At 44.4% G+C, this 22234-nt stretch overlaps 1 protein-coding gene across 1 annotated transcript in view; it reads left to right on the top strand.

Moving 5' to 3' along the window:
• The window catches only part of CFAP61 (cilia and flagella associated protein 61), an 826389-nt gene that overhangs the window by 700351 nt on the left and 103804 nt on the right, over nucleotides 1-22234 (top strand). The window contains exon 25 of the mRNA XM_029593764.1: nucleotides 29-234. Coding sequence (XP_029449624.1) covers nucleotides 29-234 — 206 coding nt within the window. The remainder of the gene's footprint in view (nucleotides 1-28; nucleotides 235-22234) is intronic.

The raw sequence follows: 22234 nt of genomic DNA, 5'->3' as shown, positions 1-22234 counted from the left end.
TATACTAATTGTAGTCCTTTTGTTACAGGGTCAGGAAATTATAACAGAGGACAAATCTATTGAGAATTATTTCAGACTGCACATCAACCAATACAACATGGTGGAAACTATTACGTGCCTCTCACAGCAATCGTTGCCCGTCACCAATTACATCTGTTTATATAGACAGCATGAGCGATTACTTAACAATCTCTGTGAGAGATTTGAGGACGGTCTGATCAAAGATCTGTTTAGGTAAGAAAAATGCTACTTATATTCCACAAATATTTTTTACATTTATCCTTTTGAATTAATGAAATAAATATACAGTACTTGAAGTGGTGTGGGTTTTGTCTTGAAACATCGAGACCCTAAAGATTTTTTGCCTCCAGAATTGTGCAAGGTGTAAGCACTATTCTCTGAATATCAGCAGTTCATCGACTCAGACATATGGGTCTGTGTTTGGGGCTAAATGGATGGATTCTTCCAGAGCTTTATAGAAAAGGCCCAGGGCTCTCCTCAATTCATTTTTGTCCACCAAGATCATTTTCTTCTGCAGCCCCACAGAGCTTCAAAAGCTGTCTTCTTCAGGCTCCTTTCCTATATGCACCCTCTCATCCTCCAATCACCATCATTTGTTTTTTAAGAGTTCTCTTTGTCTTCATTATTCCACTGAGTGGGCTCATGGTTCTTTTCTCCAGCTTGGCAGCACCAGCAATCTTACCAGCTGAATTTTTGTTATCCATTTGTCTCTCTTTGTGAAGAGAAAATTGTCTTTATCTTTATTAAAATGTATATACCGTTAAATGCCATAGCCCATAGCCGTTTACAATTTGAACACACATAGGGGTAGATTTTTAAAGTTATGCATGGGCGTAGATTTGTTCGCGTGCATGTTATAAAATCCAGGGTCGGCGCACACAAGGGGATGCACAATTGTGCAACCTGTGCACGCCGAGCCGAGTAGCCTGCCTCCGTCCCCTCAGAGGCCGCTCCGAAATCAGAGCGGCCTCGGAGGGAACTTTTTTCCAGCCCCCCCCCCACCTTCCCCTCCCTTCCCCTACCTAACCCACCCCCCAGCCCTAACTAAATCCTCCCCTACCTTTGTGCAGAAAGTTACGCTTGCCCGGGCTGCCAGTGCGCCATTCCCTGGCCCGGGGGCTGGTTCAGAGGCCTCAGTCACGCACCCGGAACGTCCCAGGGCTGGCACCATGCCCACGGCTCTGCCCCCGAATGCCACGCCGCCCCCGACACACCCCCGACACGCCCCCCAAGCAAAGCCCCAGGACTTTCGCGCGTCCCGGGGCTTTGCATGTGCCGGCGCGCAGGGCTTTTAAAATCTGCCCCATAATGATTATACAAATACAGTAAAAAAAACATTAAAACAAGATGTTTGATTTCACCTTGTTGCTTTTCCTCATTATAAGGGGAATTTTAAAAGCCAGACGTGCCAAAATTGAGAGTTGGGCATGCATCTAGCACATGTGCATGTCCACCCAATTTTATAAGTCGCCCACATACGCACATAAGTATTGATGTGTGAATATTTCACATCAGGAAAAAAAGGGGTGGAATGTAGATGGGCATGGGCATTCTGGGACAGGACCAAGAGATATGTGCGCATGTACCTACGTGCCTAAGCATATGTCCAGGTATATTAGCAGCATAAATTTATTTCTGCTATAGATGAGGTGAAAGTCTGAATAAAAGTATTTCCAGGCATCTATGAAGTTCTTAAGGGATACACAGAATGTATTTTCAAAATACATGTATTTATTTTGTTAAGTCAAAATTTATTTGGATAGGTAGCATGCTTCTGCTATACGCATGAGTGGGAACAGAGAAGAGGCTGGTAACTACAGACCAGTTAATCTCACTTCAATGATGGGAAAAGTAATGGAGTCACTGTTGAAAGAGAGAATAGTGAACTATCTACAGTCAGGAGAATTGCTGGACCAGAGGCAGCATGGATTCACCAGGGGAAGATCCTGTCAGACAAATCTGATTGACTTTTTTGACTGGGTAACCAAGGAATTGGATCAAAGATGAGCACTCAATGTCATCTACTTGGATTTCAGCAAAGCTTTTGATACAGTCCTGCACAGGAGACTGGTGAATAAAATGAGAAGCTTAGGAGTGAGTGCCGAGGTGGTGGCCTGGATTGCAAACTGGTTGACAGACAGAAGACAATGTGGGATGGTAAATGGAACTCTCTCTGAAGAGAGAGTGGTTTTAAGCGGTGTACCACAAGGATCGGTGTTGGGACCGGTCCTGTTCAATATCTTTGTGAGCGGTTACTATCCCAAACGAAATAAACCTGATACTTCACTTTCAATGCATATCCAGCATAGCTCTCTCTTTCAACGGTAGGGGAGAAAAACTGATACTTCATGCATATCCAGCATAGCTCTCTGCTTCAATGGCAGGGGAGAAAGTCTGATACTTCACTTTCAATGCATATCCAGCATAACTCTCTGCTTCAACGGCAGGGGGAATGAAGGAAAGTGGATCTATATATAGACAACAACCAACAAGGACTGAATTACATAGTCTGGGTAAACAAATAAGCATGGGTGTAGCTTTCTTATTGCGGCAGTTACTACCCCTAACTAATTAAGCTAGATATTTCACTTAGATGCAGTTCCAACACTGCTCTCTACATTAATGGTGGGGGTGGAAGGGAAATAGAACCAAAAGGTTACTAAGAGCCAAAAGTAACATAAGTATGAGAAAAAAAAAGTGCGAGGCTTGCTGGGCAGACTGGATGGACCGTTTGGTGTTCTTCTGCCGTCATTTCTATGTATTTCTACGTCTACTACTTAACATTTCTATAGTCCTACTTGGCGTACATAGCATTGTACAACCAACACATAAGAGCCAGGCCCTACTCAACAGAGCTAACAATCTAATCAAGACAAAACATACAGGTCAAGAGACTTGAGGAGTTTCATATAAGACAACTATGGTTAAAATTAGTCAATGAGGCTGAAGGCAGACAATCGGGTTTAATATTTAAAAGTAGCCTCAAAAAGGAAAATTGAGTATTCTTAGATTATTTCTTCTTAGGTAATTTTCAAGATTTTCCATTTTTATCATCTGGATATTTTCAGATTTAATCAAGTTCCCTTGGATTTTTTTCCAACTCTACCACCTTTTGTTCAACACCCATGATAGAAGCTTCCATTTTTTCAACTCTATTTTCTATGTTCTGATGTTTTTCAATACTTTCTTTCATTATTAAAGTCAATGATGTAATCGACTTTTCCATCAATGATATAGCCTTCAGAATTTCTGCTAATGTTACTTTAGTAGGATTGAGTTCAGGAACTTCACACACAACACGTATTTCCCCTTCTCCCTTTCTCTTTTCCAAGGGCAAACCTCTTTCCTCGGCTCAATGCTGTGCTTCGTCTGCTCGACCCCTGGAGCCCGTTGATTTCAGGCTCTCCGAAGGTAGTGTACATCCGTCACTCCTTCTCTGAGTGTCTTCCTCCGTAGCCGTTCTTTCCTCCAGCAGAGCAGCTGAAATCAGCTCAAGTCCCAAATTCCCGAGCGAGGGATCCGGTGTAGAAGGCGCACCTGGGCTCAGTGATGTCTCAATGGCCAGGGGGCTCAGCGTCTGCTCTCTGCTGAAACTGCCAGCGGCCCCTCCCTCAGGCAACATCTGCACCAGTCCGGCGAAGACCTCCTCAATCCGGGGCTGCCTCGTAGATGGAATCGGAGTTGAAGTTATTTTTCTTATTTTTGCTTTACGCTTCGTATGTGGCATTAATGCCAACAAAGCTTTCAGGAAATAAGTATATTCGAGGAAGGTAAGCAAAACTAGAAAGGTAAGCTCCGGAGCTCAGCGTCAGCTGTTCATTCGTCAGTGGCCATCTTGGATCCCTAGTAACAGGCTCTTTTCTGAAACAGATTAAGACTCATAAAAGGCTGTTTGTTAAGACTGGTCCAGTAAGAAGTATATCATTCAGAGAAACTAATTTAAACTGAAAACTTGTATCAAATACAATCCTGATTTGACCAGGTTTCTGAGGATGATATATGTTAAAGGTAGGAAGATAACGAGCACTCTTCTCCTTTTAGTGGTGTAGCAGGCTCTGATGACTATTGTCAAATGGTCATGAAGGCTGCAAAATTATACTTTGTCTCTGGTTTTCTCTCAAGAGTCCAATGCAAGAAAGCAAACCTAAACAGGAAGCCAAGGTCTGGACATTCGAAATGGAAGTGGTGCCACCAAGCTGTTTGACTCATCTTTGAATAATTCTTTATTCATTTTTTCAAGAATTCTTTATCTTCCATTGAAAGTATAGGTTTTTTATAATCTCTTGTAATCTGGAACACTGTGCTTCCTGTGTAATTTGTTAGTGCCATTAAAAGTAGCTTAACTGTGCTACTTCAATAATACACAGAGGTCCAACTTTAATACAAACCAATTTAAGTTTATTTAATATTAAAAGCCAATCTTATGAGACCTCTGGGAGACAGAACGAGAGAATGTTCTCCTGCATGTCTGTCTCAACGTTTGTAAGTGAGGGCTGACTTTTTATAGATAAAACATACAATGATCCCTAATAGGACTGCATAGAGTATCAGGTACCACATGTCATATGTCCAAATCATACGACCTATGGCTAAGCCTCCCTGGTCCCACCTCCCACCTTAAGATCCAATTAGGCATAGACCCACATGTGTCTGCTGATGGCTATCAATCAGTCTAGTAGTTCTTAGTAGTTCTTTGTTCTGTCACTTCTGTGCACTCCTGTGCCAGTCTTTTGATCAGACTCCTAATCTTATGGGAATATCCAGTTACACTGGGCCTCTTCAGACGAGACAAGATTCTGTGAGAACATAGTTGGTCCATATGTTTGTTGTGACCTCATGACCCTTCATCATATCTGGCTAGGTCTGAATTCATTCCGGATGTCTCCCAGTAGCCATTCACGCTCAGGTCAGTCTGAGTTCCTTGTATGCCAGCAGTTTCAGTTAGGCCAAGAAAGCAAAGGATTCTGGATAAACTGAGTGGACCAAAGTCCTGAGCCAAAGTCTTCATGTTAGCCTGCCCATATATCATTCCAACGTTTCTATTGTGAAAATATTCAAGTAGGTTTATGCAGCATGACCTGGTTGTTCTTTGCAGCCAGGCATTTTTTAATGAAGAAATGATTAGGACATGGCTTGGAAAAAGATATATGTTCATTTTCTAGCACACTGGTATTGAAAGCATCAAAGCCATATGGCTTGTTTACTCTGTTAATGCAAATGTCACTTATATTACCCAACTAAGGTCCAGTTTTTGGGCATAAGGAGTGTTGTGAGAACTATTGTGTTGCTGGTGAACCTTATGAAGTTTCAGCATATTCCTACCAATTTGAAGCAAGATCTTTGCATTATGATCTAAAGGTGGAATACAACTGGCTATAGTTTTCAGGTAGGGCTGATACCATGCACTTTCTGATGAAGGAATTTCATTTCTGTTGTCTAGTAACTGTTTGCATTCTGTAAGAGTAGGGAGAGATATCTCAATTCTGTCATCTACAGCTTTTATCACATAACCGTTTGCCCTCCTCACAGTGGTCTCTATTGTCCCTGCACATATTCTCAGTGTGTAGGGAGAATTATCCTCCTATATGTTAAACAAGTCAAAGAACTCTGCCTGACCAGTGATCTGTTACTCTAATCATCCATGACTGCATATATCCTTACTGATCTCTCAGGATGTCTGTCCTTTAGAATGTACCTTAATTAACATGGCATATGTTATTTATTTATTTATTTATTTATTTACTTACTTATTTATTTGCTTTTCTATACCGATGTTCACCAGAGGTATCATATCGGTTTACAGTGCAGCATGGATTTTGAGCAGGATTTGCCATTATGTCATATTCCTCAAACTTTAGTGCATTTAGGAATGACTTCTGGGAATTCTGTCTGCTCTTCATCTCCCTCCCTGCCATCCTTTGAGACAAGGTAGAAGCTTTGGGGGAGTTGATTTTTTGCAGTATCTGGGTGCAGGAAAATAACATTTGTCATTGTCACACTCTATGCACTTAATGGTTGCTTTACAGTCTTTAGAGAAGTGATTTGTGGAAGAACAGCATCTGAAGCAGATTGCTAATTCTTTGAGCAAGTTTTTAGATTCGCCTAACTGCGTTTCTTTGAAGCCATGACACTTATTTAGAGGGTGAGGTTTTGTTTGCAAAGAACATTGTCTATCTGTATCTTCTGCCTTCCTGTTTGTGGCAGTAGGAAGGGTAAAATGTATAGCTGCCACAGGTGAAACTTCTGTTTTGTGCACAGCTACAAGACTTTTTTTTATGTTATCATAGCATCATTCTGCTCCTCTTCCTCCAACTCTGCTTTCTTGCATGCAGCAGTGGTGGTGGCAGCATTCTGCTCCTGTTCTTCCACGCTAGCTTGTTCTAATTTTAAGGTTGCCTCTTTCCTGCTATAAGATACCAGTACTTGTGCGGCTTCAGCACATGCTTTAGCAGCCGCTGCACTGTTGAACAAGGTATGATGCACCAATTTGAGGATTTTGTGGTATGTCTAGAGAACTTGAATCACTTTTGAACATTCCATTTGAGATTCTGCATCAGCTATAATCTCTCTGATCATATTGTCATGTTTTTGATCAATGCTTAACTGAAGATCACGCTTCTGTAAGGTTTTGTCTGAATTTATCTATGCTAGGAAAGTGAGGTAATGCTTATGACAGGAGTTTGTAGATTCTGTAAGTTGACTTAAGATGGTTCACAGCTTTTTTACGTGCTGTGCTTTTAATGTTACACATATCACTTTGAATCTTTTCCCAGGCTTTGTCTCACTTCTCATGGTATTGGTCTCTGACAATTTCATAGGTTTCTTTGGCCTTATTTCTTAAATTTGCTGAGGCAGGATTTCAGCCTCTGCAGTTTCTCCAGATAGGGCAGTGCCGTCTGCTGGCTTAAATTCTGCCATGATGCACTGTTTATATGTAATCCTTTTATGGGGAATATTGCTTATTCCATAGGGTCATAAAAAAAATTTCTTTACGTGGGCTAGCTCTTCTGCTTTTTTTTTTTTTACCAACTCTTCTTTCTCCCAGGGGTGAATTCTATCTGTGGGTTTGAATGATAAACTTTGTGGCCCAGGCAAGGGAAACCTTGTGTGTATGTGTGTATGTGTGTCTGTCCATCTATCTGTCTTGCTCCTCAGGACAGGTACCTGGATAAAACAGGCAGGACTCGCTGGATGGGTGATCAAAATAATATTTACTGATATTGATTGGAGGAAAATCAATTAAATGTACAAATAAAATGTCCAAATATTATCCAGATTCCTTGTCTTTGATGTAGTACACATTTAAATTATGTATCCCTCTGTGGAAGTGTCCCTTTTTACTGAAACTTGGAACTTGTAATCCATCCATAGTGTGAAATGAATGTCTTCCCAAGGGTATCCTAATGTTGCGATCCCTCCTGTAGCTGCGCCATAGGAGGCATCTTACCTTCTCTTCTGGAGGCCGCTCCGAAGCCAGGGCCTCGCCTGCGAACTATCCAGGACTTGCTCCAGGGCCTGGGAGGCCTCACTGTTCTTGAGGCCTGCCTGTGGCTTGCTTGGCTCTGCTTGGACTTCCTGGTTCGGCCACGCCCTTCTCCATAGGGGCCAGCCCGTAGCTCTCCACTGCAGTTATAGGGGCGGTCCAGGTGAACTCCTCCCAGGGAGTTGCCTGCATACAGCAGTATAAAAGGACTTTCACTTAAGATCCTGTTTGCATTTGGATTGGGTTCCACAGTTGTCTGTGTTTGTTGACTGATCCAGGTCCTCTGTGGTCTTGCTTGTCTTGATGGCTCCCTATCCTGTGTCTCTGCCTGTTTCCTTGATGTTGGTTCCAGATGTTCCTAGATGTTTGTTCCTGTCCCAGTTCCTGATGTTCCAGCTTGCCTCAGACTGCCAGGAATGCAGTATCCTGCCTCAGACTGCCAGGAGTGCAGTAACCCGCTTCTTCCCTGCGCTTGCCCCATTCTCAGCGTGGTCTGTGACCAGCCTTCCTGGGCTGTGTAGGGCGTGCAGTGGGACAGGGTGGTCCGCGACCAGCCCATTGGGTCCACCCGTGTTGGTGGGCTGAGTAGGGTGCCCTGAGGGACAGTGCCAATGTCTCTGCTTCAGCCCTCGTCTATGATGTCTTCGCTGCAGTCTTCGTTGTGATGTCTTCTGTGTTCCAAGGGCTCTGTCTGCCCTCGTTCTCTGTCCAGCCTGCTGCCCAATGCCGTTACCCAGCGGCAGGTCCGAAAGGGCTTGGAACAGTCGGAGGACCGTTCATCAATCAACATTGCATTGTTGGTTGCCGTGGGCATGCAGGTCTGGTTGAGGTTCAGACTTTGCTCTCTAGTCCTTGCTTCAGCCTTGCCTTGCCTAGCCCTCCATGCTTGCACCAGCTCACCTCCCACGGTGTGGCTTGGGGCTCCTCCCTGAGTCTCACCGTGGCCCAAGGGCTCACTTCTCCTGCTCTAGAGGCGACCACGCTTCTCGTGCTCGTAGCAGAACCTGAAGGCCTCCAAGCCCTCGGTTCGTCAGCGGCGTGGTGGATGCGCTCACAACATCTAACAAGAGCGGATGTCCCTTTTCCCAGACAGTACCTGACTCCAGAAGAGCACTCCCAATCTTCACCTTCCTGTGACCCGTGTCCCAGGGTGGATACTCTGGTTGGGGGTCTCCTGATGGTCTTCTTCTCTAAACTCTTCTTTGAAAAATAGCTTTCTCACTGGATGCAACTAGCATGCACATTTTCTTTCATGCATATTCATTGTGGATATCCTGAAAACCTGACTGGCTGGTGGGCCCCCAGGACAGGGTTGCGGACCACTGGTTAAGACTATTGCGATTCCATGTATTGTAGCCTCATTTCTGCTATCCTTTATAAAATTCAAATCATTCAGAATACCACAGCAAAATTTCTTTTTGGAAAAAAGAATTTTGACCACATTACACCTCTTTTACTAGAACTTCACCGGCTTCCTATCACTAGCTGTATTCTTTTTTAAAATCTGTTGCTTAACTTTTAAAGCACTTAGATTGGGGACCCTCTTCTTATCTAGCATATCATTTAGTTCCTATGAGCCTGCAAGATTATTATATTTATCTCAACTGTCATTTCTGTGACTTTGCACTCCTAGAGAAATTCATCTGAAGCATACAATAGAGATGTGTTTTTCCTATTTAGCTCCAAATTTTTGGAATACTCTTCCTCTGTATCTGTATCCTGAGAAAAAAAATCTGTATCTTTAGGGAAAACCTTAACATCAGGCTGTTTTGAAAGAGCATATGAAGTTTAAATTGATTATTTTTATTTTGATCTGAACAAAACACTTGTTTTGGGTGACTTTAATCTCCATGTAGACCAGATCCCTCACTCACATCCTTGCGAGTATTTGGATGCCTATGGGTGGGAGCAGGACATTGATTGCCTTACCCATAAAACATGACACATGTTAGACCTTTTTTTTTTTTTTACTTTACAGTTATCTGTTTCTTATGTGCCCTGGTCTGACCACTTTTTGATAAATATCACTTTAGATTTAATCATCCCCTCTACTTCAACAGATGCTCCAGCAACCTCCATTCTCAAGTGTGTGCATATTTACTCAAAAATATTTAAAGATAAAACAAGTCCTAAAATGACAAACCTACAAGATGACTCTCTTGATATCATGATTCAAGCTTGGCACACGGTAATTGAGGTTGTAGCCGATGAACTAGCCCCAATTTGTCACGATCCCAGCTACTAGGCAGCCTCCCCACCAGCAGAGATCCTCATGCAGTCACATTTGCTCCCATCCTAGCCACCTCCTTGATGCTCCCATGACACTGCAGTTCCAGCCCTATTTATCCCTGCCTCTCTCACAACTCATTGCCTGTTCATCAAATCATATTGGCTCTTTGCATTGATCTAACTTGCCTGGCTTTCCTGCTGCATGGCCTTCTTGGCCTTCTGCCTTGCCCTGTGGCCGCCGGGGCCCTTCTGCCTTGCTTGTGGCTTTTGTGGCCTCCTGCCTTGCTTTCTGGCCTCCTTGGCCCTCTGACTTGCTTGTGGCCTTTCTGGCCTCCTTGCCCTGTTCTGTGGCTCTTAAGCCTTCCTGTCCTGCTCAGCTCTGCCCTTGGCCTCTGGGCATTCTAGTACTTCCGTAACCTGCACCAGCCTTCAGGCCTTCTAATGCTTCCTTTCCTAGTGTATGAATAGATGGATTCAGGACCAGTGTGTAATATACCTCTACCAGCAGATGGAGACAGAGCAAACTGACGTCACAGTATATATAGTACTACAATGACATCAGCCTGCCAGTATTCTCCATCTCCAGCAGGTGGTGGATGTGCATCTCCCTACTGGGGATGGTAGTGGCAGAACTGAGAAAGGATGGAATACTAGTACACCCGTATTTAGACGACTGGTTGATTTGGGTCAAGTCTCTGGAAGAGAGCTGTCTGGTGACCCGCAAGGTGATCTCCCTTTTACAGGAGCTCAGTTGGGTGGTGAATCTAGCTAAGAACAGTCTTTAGCCATCTCAGTCATTGGAGTATCTGGGTGTGTGATTTGACACGATGCAGAGTAATGTTTTTCTGCCAGAAGCTCATATTCAAAAGTTGTTGTCTCAAGTGCATCTCTTGGTAAGCACTGTATGTCTGACTGTGTGGTCCTATCTAAAGGTACTCGGGTTGATGGCAGCAACCCTGGAAGTGATGCCATGGGTAAGGGCATATATGTGTCAACTTCAGCACTCCCTGCTTTCTCGTTGGAACCCACAGTCTCAGGACTATTCGATTTGGCTCCACCTGCCAATGGAAGTCTACTCTCAACTCCAGTGGTGGTTGCAAGCAGATCATCTAAGAAAGGGAGTTTCCCTGACATTGCCAGACAGGTTGGTACTCATGACAGATGCAAGTCTCCACTGTCAGGAACTAATGGTGTAAGGGTGCTGGAATCCAGAGGGGTTCCTCTGGAACATCAATCGGCTGGAAGCCTGGGCGGTCCGGCTGTGTGCTTGTAGTTCAGCAGCAGACTGCAGGGTTGAGTGGTCTGAATAATGACGGACAACACAATGACAGTGGCTTATCAATCGGCAGGGAGGAACCAAGTGCCAGCAGGTATCACAGGAGATAGACCAACTATGGAATGGGCGGAAATAGATTTTCAGGTAATTTTGGCATCACACATTACAGGAAAAGACAGTGTAAGAGCAGTCTTTCTCAGCAGGGAAAGTCTGGACCCAGGAGAATGGGTATTGCTGGATGAGGCATTCCAGCTGTTATTGGATCGTTGGGGCCTTCCGTTTATAGACCTACTGGCAAATTCTCGCAATGCAAAAGTTCCTTGATTCTTCAGTTGCAGGAGAGATCCGAAATGCTTGGATATCAATGTTCTTGTGCAGGTCTGGCCAGAAGACAAGTTGCTGTATGCCTTTCCCCCGTGGCCCATGTTGGGCAGAATAGTTCAAAGGATCGGAGGCCACAGGGGATGGTGCTCTTGGTGGCACTGGATTGGCCCAGAAGACCATGCTATGCAGATCTGCAAATACTCCTGGTAGAAACCCCCCTTTGTCTTCTACCACACAGGAATCTGTTGCAGCAGGGGCATGTCCTTAATGAAGATCTGACTCTGTTTTGCCTTATGGTATGGCCCTTGAGAGGGCTCACTTGTTGAAGCATGGATATTCTTCTGTGGTGATTGCCACCTTGCAACAAGCTCGAAAGTTCTCCACTTCCTTAGTCTATGTGCGGGTTTGGCGAGAGTTTGTGGCTTGGTGTGAGGATCAAGATGTTCATCCTCATTCAGTTGAGATCCTGCTCATTTTGGATTTTTTGCAGGATGGGTTAAATAAAGGGTGGCCCTTAATTCCTTGAAGGTACAGGTAAGAACATAAGAACATGCCATATTGGGTCAGACCAAGGGTCCATCAAGCTCAGCATCCTGTTTCCAACAGTGGCCAATCTGTAGCGGATCTTGCCTGTTTCAGGGGCCAGGTAAATGGTGATTACTTATCATCTCATCCTGATGTGGCCCATTTCTTGAAGGGAGGGAAGCATCTTCATCCTCCCTTGCGGTTACCAGTTCCTTTGTGGAGTCTTAACCTGGTATTGGATTTCTTGCTGGGTCCTATGTTTTGACCGCTGCGTAGCCTTTCTTTGTGGTTACTGACCTTGAAAACAGTGTATCTGGTGGTGATTTGTTCTGCACGTCGAATTTCCGAGCTGTAGGCCTTGTCTTACCGGGAGCTATTCGTCCAGGTGACTCCAGGAGCGATACAGCTGCTTAATGTTCCTTCATAGTTGCCTAAAGTGGTCTCAGATTTTCACTTGAATCAGTCCATTTTTCTTGCTGTCCTTGGATAAGGAAAGAGATGCAGAAGAATATCACCTGTTGCATCCCTTGGATGTCAGAAGACAAGTTGTGAGGTATCTGGAGGTTTCTAAATCTTTTTGAAAAATGGATCATATGTTTGTTCTTCAAGGTGGAGGAAAACAGGGTGAACCAGCTTCGCGGGCTACAATAGACCGCTGTATTAAGGAGGTGATCACGGTCACGTATGTGGATGCTGAAACACCATTGCTACTAAGTTTAGGGCTAATTCCACTAGGGCTCAGACAGTGTCATGGGTGAAGGTTAGATTGTTGACTACGTCGACATTTCCTGAGTTGCAACATCGTCCTCCTTACACACCTTTTCCAGGTATTATCGTCTGGAGGTCGCAACCTTTGTACTTGCAGTGTTGACTGGACCATGAGCAGCCTCCCACCCTATTTGGGAGTAGCTTGGATACATCCCACTGGTTCTGAATCCATCTATCTACATGCTAGAAAATGAGAAATGACTACTTAACTAATAATCTCCTTTTCCTTAAGGTGAATAGATGGATTCAGCTTCCCGCCCTCGGCTGCTGAATGATTGTGTAATGGTCCTCCTGTGTTCCAGGGGATTACTGGTAAGTGTGCATCCAGTCCCTAGACTAGTATGCATACATTCTTGCGTGAATTCAGTGTTTCTTGTTGGTTAAGTACAGAAATGGTTTTCTGTTTTTAATCAAGTTTTTGCTAGACTGTCCTCAGTTATTTTTGAAGAGAATACTGGAAGTCTGATGTCACTGCAGGACTATATATAATACGACATCAGTTTGCTCCATCTCCATCTGCTGGTAGAGGTGCATAACCCACTGGTCCTGAATCTATCTATCCAACTTAAGGAAAAGGAAATTATCAGGTAAGAACATAAGAACATACCAAGGGTCCATCAAGCCCAACATCCTGTTTCCAACAGTGGCCAATCCAGGCCATAAGAACCTGGAAAGTACCCCAAAACTAAGTCTATTCCATGTTACTGTTGCTAGTAATAGCAGTGGCTATTTTCTAAGTCAACTTAATTAATAGCAGGTAATGGACTTCTCCTCCAAGAACTTATCCAATCCTTTTTTAAACACAGCTATACTAACTGTACTAACCACATCCTCTGGCAACAAATTCCAGAGTTTAATTGTGCGTTGAGTGAAAAAGAACTTTCTCCGATTCGTTTTAAATGTGCCTCATGCTAACTTCATGGAGTGCCCCCTAGTCTTTCTATTTTCTGAAAGAGTAAATAATTGAATCACATCTACCCATTCTAGACCTCTCATGATTTTAAACATATCCCCCCTCAGCCGTCTCTTCTCCAAGCTGAAAAGTCCTAACCTCTTTAGTCTTTCCTCATAGGGGAGCTGTTCCATTCCCCTTATCATTTTGGTCGCCCTTCTCTGTACCTTCTCTACCACAACTATATCTTTTTTGAGATGCGGTGACCAGCATTGTACACAGTATTCAAGGTGCGGCCTCACCATGGAACAATACAGAGGCATTATGACATTTGCCGTTTTATTCACCATTCCCTTTCTAATAATTCCCAACATTCTGTTTGCTTTTTTGACTGCCGCAGCACACTCAACCGACGATTTCAATGTGTTATCCACTATGACGCCTAGATCTCTTTCTTGGGTGGTAGCACCTAATATGGAACCTAACATTGTGTAACTATAGCATGGGTTACTTTTTCCTATATGCATCACCTTGCACTTATCCACATTAAATTTCATCTGCCATTTCGATGCCCAATTTTCCAGTCTCACAAGGTCTTCCTGCAATTTATCACTGTTATGGTTAATGGTGTTTGGGTGGATCCTTGGACACTGTGGCAGCTGACCACGCTCACAGGAGGCAGTCCCGTGAGGGACCACAGTGTCAGGCTAAACTCCGGACAGACAAACACAGATTTGAATCTTTTAATAAACAGTTTATGGAACCACCAGGGGTGGCAGTAGTGAGTAGTGGTTGTAGAGCCCGGCTGGGCGCGTCTCTTACAGAACACTGGAACAGCAAATCCTCTGTAGAGCAGTGCTGTAGTGGAAAGAGACAGAGTTATGAGCACACAATAAGATTAGCATACAGAGTCCCAAATAGAAATAGTAGAGCTACAAGATAGGGAGAGCAGGCCCTTGAGGAGTGAGTACCTGATCCCTTAGAGCAGAGAGACTCAGCGATGTTGTAGCAGTAGCAGTAGCAGAGATTCCACTAGATGAGAGATCTGGCACTGGAGCAGAGAGCAGGCCCTCGAGGAACGAGTACCTGGTTCCAGCCAAGCAGTACTGTGGAGAGAGATGTTTTCTGTACTCACAGATGGTGAATGTAAGTTAGTTCTTCCAAGTAGAAGGGTAGAGGAAGCAGGCAGCGACACAGGGAACATGGGCCCTCGAGGAGCGAGTACCGGTTTCCTGATAAAACCTGAAAGAAGCAGAGAGGCCCCCGAGGAACCGGTACCCCATTGGTGACTCCGAAAGGTAGTAAGAGTTCCAGATAGAGCTGGAGTGGCAGAGTAGCTTATGAACGGAGAGCAAATCCAATCCATACGAATCCTGTTGCTAACTCAACGAGCTAGCAAATACTGTAGGCAGATATACCCTGGAGTCATTATGTCAGAACAGGGGGACACCCCTGAAGTTCGCGCCAACGTGAAGTTAAAGATGAGGGCGGCATGCGCACGCGCCCTAGAGGTACCTTGAAGGAGAATGGCAGGAGGCAGCACCGAAGCCGGTCCGGGGATGCCGGAGAGAACGGCAAGCAGACACCATGGCGGCCATCAGTCCAAGGTGAGTGGGAGGAGCCGCAAGTAGAGAGAGGTAGGCGGGGCGAAGCCGTCGAAGACCGACGGATGCAACAATCACAATCTGCTTGTGATTTAACTACTCTGAATAATTTTGTATGATCTGCAAATTTGATTACCTCACTTTTCGTATTTCTTTCCAGATCATTTATAAATATATTGAAAAGTAAGGGTCCCAATACAGATCCCTGAGGCACTCCACTCTCCACTGCCCACTCCCTTCCACTGAGAAAATTGTCCATTTAATCCTACTCTCTGTTTCCTGTATTTTAGCCAATTTGTAATCCATGAAAGGACATCACCACCTATCCCATGACTTTTTACTTTTCCTAGAAACCTCTCATGAGGAACTTTGTCAAATGCCTTCTGAAAATCCAAGTGCACTACATCTACAGGTTCACCTTTATCCACATGTTTATTAATTCCTTCAAAAAAGGGAAGCAGACATGTGAGGCAAGACTTGCCTTGGGTAAAGCCATGCTGACTTTGTTCCATTAAACCATGTCTTTCTATATCTTCTGTGATTTTGATATTTAGAACACTTTCCACTATTTTTTCTGGCACTGAAGTCAGGCTAACCGGTCTGTAGTTTTCCGAATCGCCCCTGGAGCCCTTTTTAAATATTGGGGTTACATTAGCTATCCTCCAGTCTTCAGGTACAATGGATGATTTTAATGATAGGTTACAAATTTTTACTAATAGGTCTGAAATTTCATTTTTTAGTTCCTTCAGAACTCTGGGGTATATACCATCCGGTCCAGGTGATTTACTACTCTTCAGTTTGTCAATCAGGCCTACCACATCTTCTAGGTTCACTGTGATTTCTTTCAGTCATTCTGAATCATTACCCATGAAAACCTTTTCCAGTACGGGTACCTCCCCAACATCCTCTTCAATAAACACTGAAGCAAAGAAATCATTTAATCTTTCCGCGATGGCCTTTCTTCTCTAAGTGAGACTGTAACCCCTCGGTCATCTAACGGTCCAAATGACTCCCTCACAGGCTTTCTGCTTCAGATATATTTAAAAAATATTTTACTGTGAGTTTTTGCTTCTACGGCCAACTTCTTTTCAAATTGTCTCTTAGCCTGTCTTATCAATATCTTACATTTAACTTGCCAACGCTTATGCATTATCCTATTTTCTTCTGTTGGATCCTTCTTCCAATTTTTGAATGAAGATCTTTTGGCTAAAATAGCTTCTTTCACCTCCCCTTTTAATCATGTTGGTAATCATTTTGCCTTCTTTCCACCATTTTTAATGTGTGGAGTACATCTGGACTGTGCTTCTAGGATGGTATTTTTTAACAATGACCACTCCTCTTGCACACTTTTTACCTTTGTAGCTGCTCCTTTCAGTTTTTTTTCTAACAATTTTTCTCCTTTTTTCAAAGTTTCCCTTTTGAAAGTTTAGCACGAGAGCCGTGGATTTGCTTACTGTCCCCCTTCCAGTCATTAATTCAAATTTGATCATATTATGATCACTATTGCCAAGCGGCCCCACCACCGTTACCTCTCTCACCAAATCCTGTGCTCCACTGAGAATTAGATCTAAAATTGCTCCTTCTCTTGTCAGTTCCTGAACCAATTGCTCCATAAAAATGTCATTTATACCATCCAGGAACTTTATATCTCTAGCATGTACCGATGATACATTTACCCAGTCAATATTAGGGTAATTATTACCGCACTACCAATTTGGTTAGCTTCCCTATTTTCTCTTAGCATTTCACTGTCAGTCTCACCATCTTGACCAGGTGGACAGTACATTACTCATACCACTATAGTCTTCCCCGACTCACAAGGGATTTCTACCCATAAAGATTCAATTGTGCATTTAGTCTCATGCAGGATGTTTATCCTGTTGGACTCTATGCCATCCCGGACATAAAGCACTACACCGCCTCCCGGGTGCTCCTCTCTGTAATTGCGATATAATTTGTACCCCGGTAGAGCACTGTCTCATTGGTTGTCCTCCTTCCACCATGTCTCTGAGATGCCAATTAAGTCTATGCCATCATTCACTGCTATACATTCTAATTCTCCCATCTTACTTCTTAGACTTCTGGCATTAGCATACAAACATTTCAAAGTTTGTTTTTTGTTTGTATTTTCATTCTGCTTTTGAATGGATAGGGATAAGTTAGAATTTTTTAGCTCAGGTGAGTTTTTAGTTACAGGTACTTGGACTACTTTTCTTATTATTGGAATCTCACTGTCAGGATGCCCTAATTCTAATGCATCATTAGTATCCTTTGAATATACCTCTCTCCGAACCATGCGCTGCTGAGCAACTGTCAGCTTTCCCCTTTGTTCTAGTTTAAAAGCTGCTCTATCTCCTTTTTAAAGGTTAGCACCAGCAGTCTGGTTCCACCCTGGTTAAGGTGGAGCCCATCCCTTTGGAAGAGACTCCCCCTTCCCCAAAAGGTTCCCCAGTTCCTAACAAAACTAAATCCCTTGCACCATCGTCTCATCCACGCATTGAGACTCCGGAGCTCTGCCTGCCTCTGGGGACCTGCGCGTGGAACAAGGAGCATTTCAGAGAATGCTACCCTGGAGGTTCTGGATTTAAGCTTTCTACCTAAATTTGGCTTCCAGAACCTCCCTCCCACATTTTCCTATGTTGTTGGCGCCCACATGTACCACAACAGCGAGCCCCTCCCCAGCACTGTCTAAAATCCTATCTAGGTGATGCATGAGGTCCGCCACATTCGCACCAAGTAGGCATGTTACCAGGCGATAGGGGTGTGCATTCGGATTGACCGCATTAGTAAAACACAACTCATATTTTTTTTTTACTTAAATTGATTCGACATAAACGATCGGATTTCCCACATATCGAACATAGATATGTTCGATATGTGGGAAATCGCGATTGTTGAGCCAAAATAAAAATATAAACCCCCTCACCCTCCTTAATCCCCCCCCCGACTTACCACAACTCCCTGGTGATGGAGCGAGGAGTGAGGACGCCATTTCTGCAATCCTTGGCGAGAAGCATGTGACGTCGGCGGCACGTCGAGTGACGCCGGCGTCACGTGATTCCCGGCTCGTTCGCGCCGGACGGCTCGTTCGGCCCAAAAAGAACTTTTGGCCAGCTTGGGGGGGCCTCCTGACCCCCCCAAGCTGGCCAAAAGTTCTTTTTGGGCCGAACGAGCCGTCCGGCGCGAACGAGCCGGGAATCACGTGGCGCCGCGTCACTCAGACGCGACGTCACGTGATTCCCGGCAAGTTCGCGCCGGACGGCTCGTTCGGCCCAAAAAGAACTTTTGGCCAGCTTGAGGGGGTCAGGAGGCCCCCCCAAGCTGGCCAAAAGTTCTTTTTGGGCCGAACGAGCCGTCCGGCGCGAACTTGCCGGGAATCACGTGACGTCGGCGTCACTCGACGTGCCACCGACGTCACATGCTTCTCGCCAAGGATTGCAGAAATGACGTCCTCACTCCTCGCTCGATCACCAGGGAGTTGTGGTAAGTCTGGGGGGGGGATTAAGGAGGGTGAGGGGGTTTAAATTTTTTTTTTGCACATATGTACATATACCCAACTCATTAGATTTTTTTTATGTCCATATTGGCCGCAAGTGGGACCCCCTTTCGGACATAAAAAATATGAACATAAAATTTTGCTCTGCACATCCCTACCAGGCGATCCTCACGCCCACCAGCGACCCAGTAGTCTACATTTCTAATAATAGAATCATTAACTATGACGGCCGACCTAACCCTTCCCTCCTGGGCAGTAGGCCTTGGGGAGATATCCTCGGTGCGAAAGGACAATGCATCACCTGGAGAGCAGGTCCTTGCTACAGGATACTTTCCTGCTGTACCAGGTTGATACTCTCCAATCATGAGACCTTCTTCCTCCAAGGCAACACCAGGGCTGCCAGTCTGAAGTCATTGTCCTGCCTTGGCCTTCGGGCCTTCTGGTAGTTCTTTGCCCTGCACCAGCCTTCAGGCCTTCTAATACTTTCTTGCCCTGCCTTGACCTTCGAGGCTTTTAATACTTCCTTGGCCTTCAGGCCTTCTAGTACTTCCTTGCCTTGCCTTGGCCTTTGGGGGTTCTGTATTCCTTGTATTATCTAGTCCTGTCTTGTCTGTATCTAGTCCTGTCCAGTCCTTGTCTCATCCTGTCAAGTCCTCCCTGTGGTCCCAGTTTCCAGTGGGCCTTCTGTGTCTCCAGTCCCAGGCCTAGCCCTCGTCTCCACTTTCAGCCTGTACCTCTTGATCCAGCCATGTCTCATGAAGGAGCCTTTTTTTTGCCACCTGACCAACTTTTTGGAACTCCCTCCCTCTCCCTGTGTGTTGTTTAAAAGATCCAAAAGAATTCAAATAAGTTCTGAAAATGCATCTATTTACAAAAGCTTTACCAGCAGATCGGTAGACTTCTCAACTCTCTTCACATCATGTTCCATGGGGTGTCTTCCGGCTATCCTGGCATTTTATTAATATGATGCTGTTTTTTGTGTTTTCATTTTTTTGTTTCTTTAATTATATATATATATATATATATATATATATATATATATATATATATAGCTGGAAGCTGCCCCGAACCATGGAGGGTGCGGGATATAACTACTTTTAAAATAAAAAAATAAACATTATTTTAACTCACTTATTTTATCTTTTGATTTTTATTCATATTACTGTTATTGATTTACTGTTGAATTGTTTGTCATGTTTTTTCTAAACATTTTGTTTATTTTATTGTTTACTGCTTTGCTTTATTTGCCATATTGTTTTTTTACCTATTTTATTGTACATCACTTTGATTGTATAAGAAAGGCAATTCATAAATCAAATTAACTAAAATAGGGGATGATAATCAGAAAAGAAGGGATGTTGGAGGTAGAGGGAGGGGGGATGAGATATCTGGAATAAGGAAAAAGAGATAAGGAGGAAAAGAATCTTTCAGATGAAGGGAAGATTAGACCAGGAGGTGGTGAAGGGGAGGGAAGGCTTACATGGACAGAGAGGAATATGGAAGAAGAGGAGGAACTGAAGGGTAAGAGGAATGAGTGCAGGGGGAGGTGAAGGTGTTACAGGAGTGGGATCAGTTGAAGGAATGGAAAAGAGTTGTGTAAGTGGAGGAGGAGAAAGAGGGAAAAGGAATGGGAGAAAGAAAAGTAGATGAGGAAAAAGAGAAATAAGTGGAGAGAGTGGAAACAATACTTTGGATTACAGGAGTTAGAGGAATAAGGGGTTAATTGAGAGAAAGAGACCGGGGAATTTTGGGGACCTGGAGGTGATAGAATGGAGAAAGGAGGATTTTGAGGGAAGGCAGGATCTACGCAAGAATTGGGTGGGGTAATAGAGGGACTGGGGTTGTGATGGGTGAGAGATAAAAAGGATCAGGTTTTTAGAAGGAGGTGGAAGACCCTTGGAAGTGTGGGATGGAAAGGGGTTAGGGTAGGAAAGAGATGGGATAGGTGGGGGTTGCAACTGAGGAAAGGAAAGGGGTAGTGGTTGAATCACTCGGCTCTCTTGATGGCTCACTTTCCTTCATTTGATCTGTTAAAGCAAAGTTCAGACTTTAAAATATGTAAAGCAGAATGCACATAACAATTATATACAGGGAGGGTAATAATGAAAGCCATTTCCATGGGTAAAATGCTGTTTTATCCACAGAAACGGGCTGTTTCATTATTGCCCATCCTCTTCATTAGTAAACGTATGAGCATCTTTCAACAAGGCATGTACTTATACCCATGTAGTTTTGTAAACATTTCTGGTTTGGGTTAGGATGGGGGACACAAGTATTTGTGTAGTTTTCCCTTAACAAAGTGCTCATATAAAAAGCAGGCATGAGGGCAAAAAAGAAAGCAAAACTAGATGTGTACTTTTGCATTCGTTATTGCAGCAAACCTTGCAGGTTAAAATTTGCCAGACCTTCCATACTTTGATTATCTAGGCCAAGGCTGGAGAACTTTTCGAATGTGAACCAGATGAGACCCACAGCTCAATCCTATGCAGCCCACTGTCAGAGCCGCAAAACAGCAGGCCACGGTCTGAAAACCCTGCAGTGAAATGTTCACAGGATCAAAAGGCCATGGGAAGGATGAAGAGGAAATCTAGGAGGTGAACAATATTGTTTGACCCTCAAATGAGCTGAGCATCTCAACATAAAAGCACGAGAGATAGAGCAGCCTATTAGCATACATTTATTGAAATCAAACTGGCCCTGAAACTTGAAATCCAAGAGCTGGAAGCTGTGTGAATACACCAGAGTGAGGCAGAATGCTGACTGCATAATCAGTTTTGCCATTGGCATGGCATATTGCTTTCACCATTTTTTATGAAAGAGAATGCACTTTTGGCCAGCTTGAGGGGGTCAGGAGGCCCCCCCAAGCTGGCCAAAAGTTCTTTTTGGGCCGAACGAGCCGTCCGGCGCGAACTTGCCGGGAATCACGTGACGTCGGCGTCACGTGATTCCCGGCTCGTTCGCGCCGGACGGCTCGTTCGGCCCAAAAAGAACTTTTGGCCAGCTTGGGGGGGTCAGGAGGCCCCCCCAAGCTGGCCAAAAGTTCTTTTTGGGCCGAACGAGCCGTCCGGCGCGAACGAGCCGGGAATCACGTGACGCCGCGTCACTCGACGTGCCACCGACGTCACATGCTTCTCGCCAAGGATTGCAGAAATGACGTCCTCACTCCTCGCTCGATCACCAGGGAGTTGTGGTAAGTCTGGGGGGGGGATTAAGGAGGGTGAGGGGGTTTAAATTTTTTTTTTGCACATATGTACATATACCCAACTCATTAGATTTTTTTTATGTCCATATTGGCCGCAAGTGGGACCCCCTTTCGGACATAAAAAATATGAACATAAAATTTTGCTCTGCACATCCCTACCAGGCGATCCTCACGCCCACCAGCGACCCAGTAGTCTACATTTCTAATAATAGAATCATTAACTATGACGGCCGACCTAACCCTTCCCTCCTGGGCAGTAGGCCTTGGGGAGATATCCTCGGTGCGAAAGGACAATGCATCACCTGGAGAGCAGGTCCTTGCTACAGGATACTTTCCTGCTGTACCAGGTTGATACTCTCCAATCATGAGACCTTCTTCCTCCAAGGCAACACCAGGGCTGCCAGTCTGAAGTCA

This window comes from Rhinatrema bivittatum, chromosome 3, assembly GCF_901001135.1.
Source record: "Rhinatrema bivittatum chromosome 3, aRhiBiv1.1, whole genome shotgun sequence".
In the NCBI taxonomy this organism is placed as follows: Eukaryota; Metazoa; Chordata; class Amphibia; order Gymnophiona; family Rhinatrematidae; genus Rhinatrema; species Rhinatrema bivittatum.
Note: the sequence above shows the minus strand (reverse complement) of the source record. Positions and strands in the feature narration are given on the sequence as shown.